General features: G+C 37.9%; 1 protein-coding gene across 1 annotated transcript; it reads left to right on the forward strand.

Moving 5' to 3' along the window:
• Positions 1-1,524: 1,524 nt before the first annotated feature.
• On the forward strand, positions 1,525-6,167 carry LOC140155265 (uncharacterized). The gene is made up of 2 exons (XM_072178024.1): positions 1,525-4,586; positions 5,481-6,167. The coding sequence occupies exons 1-2, from the start codon at positions 1,947-1,949 to the stop codon at positions 5,688-5,690; spliced, it is 2,850 nt and encodes a 949-aa protein (XP_072034125.1). The 5' UTR covers positions 1,525-1,946; the 3' UTR covers positions 5,691-6,167.
• Positions 6,168-8,586: the final 2,419 nt, after the last annotated feature.

An 8,586-nucleotide genomic window follows, 5' to 3' on the forward strand; every position in this document is an offset into this window, starting at 1 on the left:
TGGGCTTTTTTAAAGTCAAATTTTACACACTAATAGTGCCAAAATGGGCAAATCGATTCAATTAGGTATTCATTTTGCAAAAGTTTCTTACTTCTGAGGGGGCACATCCCCCCTCAGACACCCCCCTGTATCATGCAAGCGCAACGCGATGGCCGCTTTGCGCCCAGTTTTTAATGTATTTATTGATTTCCCCCACTGTCAGTGTGTCCCCCCCCCCACTTTCAAAAATGGATTTACGCCCCTGCATGGGATCTCATAACTTGATTGCCTCAGCATTCTGCAAAGGGTCACGTTTGTCCTTGGGGTGCACAAGCAAATTTCAGCACAAAGAGGAGTTGCACATCAAACAAGCCCTCAAACAGTGTGGTTATCCGGAATGGACCATCAATAAGGTGAAGGAAGAGAAAGAGAATCCAAAACCAAAGAAAAAGCCGACAAATGACAGCAAAGAAAAGAACTGTCAGAGCGCGTGTCCAGGGTTTTCAAGAAACACGGTTTTTCCTCTTGTTTCAAACCTCACCGCACTTTACGAAATTTGCTTGTGCACCCCGGGGTGCACCCCAAGGACAAACGTGTCCAATACAGGCCTACTGGTTCTTAATAGGCCTAATAGGCCTAGGCGCTAGGGCCTAGGCTAGTAGTTTTTACCATCGATTTGGCGGGTCATTTTTTTACACTCAGATCAGGGAAGTGCTACAAGTGGCACTTTCCTGCTCAAATGATGTGAAAAAAAAATTGTTAAAAAAAACAACAAAAAAACACCGGGAAAAACACCCGGAAACTACATAACCACTCCTTTTTGAATTCTAAATAGCGCGCCTTTCCTTGAACATGTGGAATGGGCTCGCAAACGCGACACGATACTTGAACCGGATAGAATTGTCTGGACTATAACGGGCTGATGCAATCTTTATCTTATTATCATATAACGGTACTACGCGCCGAAAAAAATCTCAATATTAATAAACTAAAAGGTCGTGCATTATTGCAATGTAAATGTGAAATTAAAAATAGAAAGCTTTACGATACAAATTCTCGCTAAAAATGCAAAAATGTTTACAAATCAAAATCTATTTTCTGGGTCTATTTTACATTAGACGGACTGATATTTTATGAAGCGGTAGCACGACTATATCATAGTTACTACAAAGTTGGATTGTAATTGGAGAATACAATGCTCTTACAACGCTTATATTGTGTAAATTTGCACTCTGGTAGTGATGATATCGTAAAATTATGCAAGCACGTGCCAATGAACTAGTGTTTTGTTTTGAACAAAAAAATCCTAAAATATACACAGTTAGGATCATTTTGGATATGCTTATTACATAAATTTACATACAGTATACATAAAGGGAATATCAAATAAAAAACTCGTGTGTAGAATAATATGATAACTCATGACAAATAATATTTAAAGGTTATTATAGGAAATTTCAATGTTTACAAAATGTTTCTATCTCATAACATGTCACGCAAGTCACGCATATCACATGCTTGCCAGTGTCTATTTTTAGCAATTGACATTTTCATTCATACAATTTTTCATTCACGTACAAGATGCAGTAATAGAATCAGCGAAAAGAACTATCGAAAAGGACTTCGAATTATTGTTTTTGTGATCAACACTCTTCAGTTTTGAATATGGAATACTCTTCCAGGATTAATGAATTGATCGATACCAATTTTGTATACTTCGGTGAGTCAAACACGACTTCAAACAGAGAAATTTGCGAAGGACATTTTCCAGCATCCGCTTCAGATTTCATGCGTAATCGTGTTTATGTACCCGCCATATTGGACAATTTTCTTACATGTCACGATTACATTTATACGTATTTTAGAGGACAATGTTGGCATGTTGCTGGCAGTATTAGATAATAAACATTCACCATGATGTAGACTATTACTTTTAATAGAAAATACGTTTTTAAAACTATAAAAAAATGGCCAATCTCGACTGGTCTGATAGAGCGAACGTCGGCTGTTTGAACGGTCACGTACGAAATGCACAGCAGTATTCTTCTCGTAATAATCATGATAATAACTGTCGATTCCCAAATTGGCAAAGACAAAATACACCAAAGAAACACCACTACTATCCGCCGCAGCCAACTCAAAGGCAAACAGGAAAGCCGCCGACACTACTAAGACTGGATAGTGCTGGTGAGTCGGTTGAAGACTTTCCCAATTCTCCGCACAGACCTTTTGAAGGGAGATCAAATGAAAGGACACAAAATTCATTTCTGGGCAATATTTTGAGTAAAGTTGGATATCCATTGCACCCTAACGGTGGTACTTATCTAGCAAGGACAGATAAAAGTCCGCAAGGTGATATAAACTTAGATAGATTGGTTGAAAAGTTTAATTCGTCTTGTGAAATGGAACCACCACATCATCAGTGGCCACAACATCATCATCAGAGCCAAATGGCGAACCAGGAAGTACACTTGCCTGAAAGACAACCACCTATGCAACCTGCCAAGATTGTGCCTGCTATGACTTTTAATGGGGGACCATATATCACATGGTCATCCCAGGATAATAGGCCAAGAACTTTTCCAGCGTATTACAGATTTCTGAACTTTGTACATTTTCATCCGTACAACAATGCTACGCGAATCGGTCGAACACACATACCCCCAATTTCTCAACCCCCACATGCTTGGAGTGGCCGAATCCCGCAATTTCATCAGCGATCACCCCATAAACAATGTCATCCTCTTCGTTTGTCAACATGTGACCAAAACAAACAGGCATATCACCCAAGAGAAGCTAAGCAATTTTGTGGAGGCAAACCAAAGAACAATGAAAGAATGATGCAAACCAAGTCACCCATGAGTCATCAAGGTGAACACAGTACTATACCAAAGGCAACATCACCCCATGGTATAACTGATGCCAGCGCATGTAAAGGTCACAGGAAGCATTTTGACAAATGCAGGCCCCAAGCAGCTGAAGCAAATTCTTTATTTGTGTACAATGAAAAGACATCCCATCCAACTCCAAGTAATAGAACATTACGCAAGGAGGACAATTGTCGGCAAAGCACAATTCAGTCTGGTCCATGTGAAATGCCACGTGCATCACTATCAGAAAACATGTCAACAAACACTTGTTCAAACAGTGACCCTGATGATAAGGTGCTATCAAAGCAGGATAGATTTCAATGTACCAAAACACATTATTTAGCAGATGTGTGCACAAAATCAAATAAGCGTTCATGTGAAAAATCATGTTCTTCAACAAGTGTAAATATCACCAATAAGCAAAAAGATGAAAAGTGCAATACCATTAGCAGATCAATAGCAAGTGATGATGTTACAAAGCCAAACAATGAACAGGAAGAGAAATATGCAGCAAATGAACCAAATTCCTCGGGTAGCAAGCAAATGCACTCCTCAATTGCATATTTACTTGCAGATTACGTAGACAATTCGGCAGTATGTTCAAACGATAGTGATTTTAGTGAAGTAGATGAAGATGCAGCTGAGGATTTTACAGATGAAATAAACGATACTGAAATAGATAATGCTTCTTCAAAACTTTGGGAATCGTTTCAAACCAGTGATCCATACAATCCCATCTATGGATGGAAGTGCCTTCCGGATAATTCTAGTCGTAAAGATCAGGTGACCACCCAAGAAGCAGCAGACAATACTAGTAATAATGTCAAAGATTCCACCTTGACTTTCAATGATTCCGGTGTCTCTGTAATACAGCAGTCATCTGATAATGATGCCTCATCAACGTCATATTCATCAACTGATGAAAGTGAAGAGAGCTCTGAATGTTCAGATGATGAATGGAGTCAGGACTCTGGTTGTGATGAAGAAGAGCAGAGAATATGGGATTCTCTATGTCGTAGCAATGATCCGTATGATCCCATGGGTGGATGGCGCCTACAGCCTAGCTCAGCCTCGCCAACGACTAACTCATTGCCCACCGTACCGGATGTAGTATTGGATGACGATACCGGGCCCAATAATGAGCAGCCAAGCTCGGCCTCGTTAGTAACCAAGTCAGTTCCCACCCTACCGGATGTAGTGTTGGATGATAATACTGCACCCACTAATGAGCAGCCTACATCACTGAAAACCAAACTTCAATCGCTTCCTCTTCATGAAACTTTTGTCGACAAAAATGCGTCTTCCACAAGACATCCAACAGTGTCTTTCATTCTTGGTGCAGATGATTACAGTGACTCTGATTCCCCTGATCCTGATGATGATGATGACTATGAAACAAGTGACAAAGACACTTTAGACTCTTCTGCAAAGTATGAAGATCTTTGGCAATCATTTGAGTCATCTAGTGATCCTTACAACCCCATTAATGGATGGAATTGTCAATCCCCCTCTTTGCTTCACCGAAGTGCCTCATCTCCAAGTGAACTGTGCAAAGCTGATACAGAAGAACATGATGAGCCAACACCACTCTCTCCAGAAGTCCATGCTGATGGAGGACAACAAATCCTTCTAAAGGTCCCCAGTAATGTGTCCCTGATTCAGTCTTCTAGTACAGGATGTTTGAAGTCAATCTGGAAGAAAGCTCTGCAGCGTGATAAGGAAACAAAGGCTAAAAAGGTATGCTACTCTTAATCCTTAAATAATTTTGTCATACATTGTATGATACACGTCTTCCCATCATTAATAATTCCAGGAGTCCAGTTGTGCATTTGGAACATGAACTGTGTGTACATACATCCTCTTGAACACTTTCAGAATTTTTATTAAATGATGAAATCTTGTATACAATGCATGAGAAAAACTAGTAAAGTGAAACTGTAAAGACTCTAGATTGAGGAAGTAAGCGGCTTATTAATTTATGGAATAAAGTTGTATAATCCTTAAATAGAAGAAGATTTCTGTTTACGGCAGGGACTACCTTTTAAGGAGAGCGAGACCAATCGCTCTCTGCTGCTCTCCTTAAATCCTTAGTTGACCATTCTCTCCTTGCATTGTATTGTAAATGCTCTAAACAGCTCTCCTGGAAGCAGTGTCCGAAATAAGGAAAATATGGAGGTTGTCCCGAGGACAACTAAAGCATAAATTCTGCTTGTCCTCACAATATTTTGGTTGTCCCCAGAATGTGTCATATTTAAGAGGATGAAAATAGTGGTTGTCCAGAGGATAAGTACATATCTCAATATGGTTGTCCCCAGTGATTTTTGGACAAGAGGACAAGAGGATAAGTGCTTATTTCGAACACTGCCTGGAAGGCTCCAGAATCTCCTGCAAAGTCCAAAAGACATTCCCTGTTTACTGTGCAGCTTTACATGAAAGATAATGATGAACCAATTGTGGGGCATACCTCTGGTGTATGTGTGCACAGAATAATAGTATTGACCTTTTTGAATCGCATCAGAAAGTATGATGATAATAATAATCTGAACTTGCATAAATTGTAAAGAAGGCTGTATGTTAATTGCTTATTACCAATTTCATTATTATTGCCTCCCCTTTCCATTTGTTCTGTAGGTCTCTTTCTGTACCCAGGAACCAGTGATAATCAGTCCAGAGCTACCAATGTGGGAGAATGAATACAAGGAAGCAAGATGCGGTCACTGGGAGGAATTGGCAAGGGATCGGTGTCGCTTTCAGAGACGAATCTGCGAAGCTGAACTCATCGTTGCTCCATGCTTTACACCAGCACATAGGATGAAAGTGTTTCAAAAACTCTATTCATGAGAAATCTTTGTCAGGCTTTGACTTTTGACATTTTGTAAGCGAGCTAAAAATTGCTCTCCTGAGGGTTTTGAAAATCTTTGTAAATTTGCAGGCGAGCAAGAAGTTGCTTTTGAGGAAGTGTAGGGGTTTTCGAACTAAAATGTTCACTTGAAAACTTAAAAGTCAAAGCCTGATCGGTCCATATTTGCCTCCAAAGTTTCATATTAAACTAGGAATGTTTGAACGACCTGTTACTTAAATGTAGCTGGATCACGCTTTTAAGCATATCTACAATGTACTCCAAGTTAACATTTTGAACTTAATGTAAATGCTCCTATATTATTTAAGCAAGTGGGGAAATGATTTTCTCTAACGCTAACCCTGTTTGAGTATTAAAGAAACTACATGATGACGATGTAGGCTCTAAGATATGACTCCTTTGTTATATGACCCATCACTTCGAAACGGGTGTTTTGGAACTGCTAAAATTTTGTAAAGTTAAGTACTTCAATCTTCACTGTGTATTTGTCGCATGAATTATAAATTCAATATTCTACATCCTCCATCAATTTGTGTAAAAAACATGTCAATTTTTCTAAAGCAAACAAGCAGGCAAACAAACTTGTTAAAGAAATTCAAATTTACATTTTCAAAAAAAAAAAAAACACAAAGTTCTACCACATGTTTTGGTGTGGTGGGTCACATAATTGAGTTTCATTTTTGCTTTTCAATGTACACATATTTTTCATTTATCCATGTGCCATATTTGGGATGTCAAAATGGGATTACATGTATGTATGTGGAAAGTCTGGAAACATATTTTGTCTGTTGGATTAATTTTGTCTAGAATTTTGTATAATTTACTCTTTATAGAGAGAAAAATAATAGCGGTATTATGGATTAATAAATATACCAAAAATACTCAGATTTTCATTTTCTGTCCCATCACTGCTTATTTTGAGATGTGGTGAAGCCAGTCAATACCTCTTTATGGTTGACAGCACAGAGATTAGTTTGTGGAGGAAATGACCTAAAAATAATTGCCGAGTTATAATGGAATTTACATGTTGGCTATATCTGCTGTAAACTAATATCAAAACTGAATGTGATATGAACATACATGTAGACCCCATAGGGTGTATGATATGAATCATCCTGCAAGTGTATACTAAAATTACTATGAAACAAATTTATTAACTTTTTAACTGTCTACTCGGAATGTGCCTTTGAATTCAACTATTTATTTTTATATATCCCAGACCCAGAACCTTTTGTTTGTTGAACTTGAAAGTTTAAGATCCAAAATAGGCTATTTGCATAAAATGTAATAGAGTAGGCATACATGTATACATACATTTTTTGTATGCCATGCCTTATTTAGTCCACAGTTAACTCCATGGTTATAGAGTTAGAGCTTTTATGAAGAATTTATTGTGTTTGGTTTCAATTGTTATGGTTTCTTCTTTTGCTTTCTTTTCCAAATCCTCACATGTCACATGATGTGTCCATATCAAATATTCTCCAGACTCCAAGGACATGTGATGATTTTGTGATCCCCAAATGTGTCACAAGCAGCAGGATGCAGTTTCCATAACAAATGGAACTCAAATCACAGTAAATAATGTGGTGCTTATTTTTCAGGTGGATTAGGCCACATGTGTGCATGATGAATTGAAAGTATTTCACTTTATAAATACCGTAAAAACTCGATAGTTATCATATGTGCTTACTATCGAGCAGTTTTGAAAACATGGTACCAAAGTCTGGTGCTTTACCAACTGAGCTAATGGGGTTGAGAGACCCAAATTTGCAGGTTTACTTGTTTGTGTATAATGTGTTTCGTCGTATCGATGATTTTCTCAAAACCCTGTACAATTTTGTGCATGGGGCACTTCATGTTTGCATGTTTTAAAAGCGCTCGATAGTGTTAAGCACAAAAATGCTAACTATCAAGTTGTTATGGTGTGTTCATCACTGCTTGATCAATTAAAAAAATGCTTGTAAGTTGTAGTTGATAAATGAGACATTACGCTTGTATTTTTTGAAATTAATTTGTCACTCTGTTGCATGTGTCACATGCCATGTGAATTGGTACAAATATTTTGCCATTTGAAAATTAAACATTTGTACACAATGCATACATGCACAGTGTACATGATGTAGGTGCAGCCAGACCAAAGGTCCAGTAGTGGCCTTAACCCGGGGGGGCCTTAAAATGCTGACTAATAGTTTCATCATCCTGTAGTATTGATCAATCATTTGATTGTCATCGCTCTTGGTTGTTTGTGCAAACTTGATAGTTCATGTATTGCATGCGCACTTGCCCAGCAACTGGATTTGTTATACTTTGTGACCTTTACACTTTGAACATGTACCAAAGTACTATACATGTAGTACACATGTGGCCTCATACCATAATTTTTCCGAACAGTTTGAATTTTTTTTACAAGTTTAAATTGACTGAATCGGAGAGATAGTACAAAAAGAATTGGCCCAGAAGGGAAACTAATTTTCTTTTTGGCATTTGTTCAATTTGGTCACTGGGCCCTAAAACTCTTGAAATTGTGACTCTTAACGCATTCTGATTAAAATGTGGGGAACATTTTGATGTCCCCAATCTTGAGAAGATGGCTTGTTCCTACCCCTCCCCATATTGACACCATTGGCATTGTGTAATTAGGATAAATCTTTTGACTAAGGACATTAGATGCCAATTGCTAGCAGGGTCCATGGTTTAAAAGAAATCAAAAAGTATTTTTTGTTTTACATGTTACACAGAAACCGAGTGGACAAAAGTTTTCCAAATGTGTATTTTTATTTTAATATATATAATTTACAGCTGACTTTATCCATTTAATTTAAATTGACTCAACTACTGAAATCATGTATCAACAGTAAAATGAAGTTTGAATACTTT

This window comes from Amphiura filiformis, chromosome 6 (assembly GCF_039555335.1).
Source record: "Amphiura filiformis chromosome 6, Afil_fr2py, whole genome shotgun sequence".
Lineage (NCBI taxonomy): Eukaryota > Metazoa > Echinodermata > Ophiuroidea > Amphilepidida > Amphiuridae > Amphiura > Amphiura filiformis.

Coding starts and splice junctions, on each gene's coding strand:
- LOC140155265 (XM_072178024.1), top strand. CDS start 1,947: ATGGCCAATCTCGACTGGTCTGATAGAGCGAACGTCGGCTGTTTGAAC. Junction 4,587..5,480: donor AGGAAACAAAGGCTAAAAAG/GTATGCTACTCT, acceptor TTTGTTCTGTAG/GTCTCTTTCTGTACCCAGGA.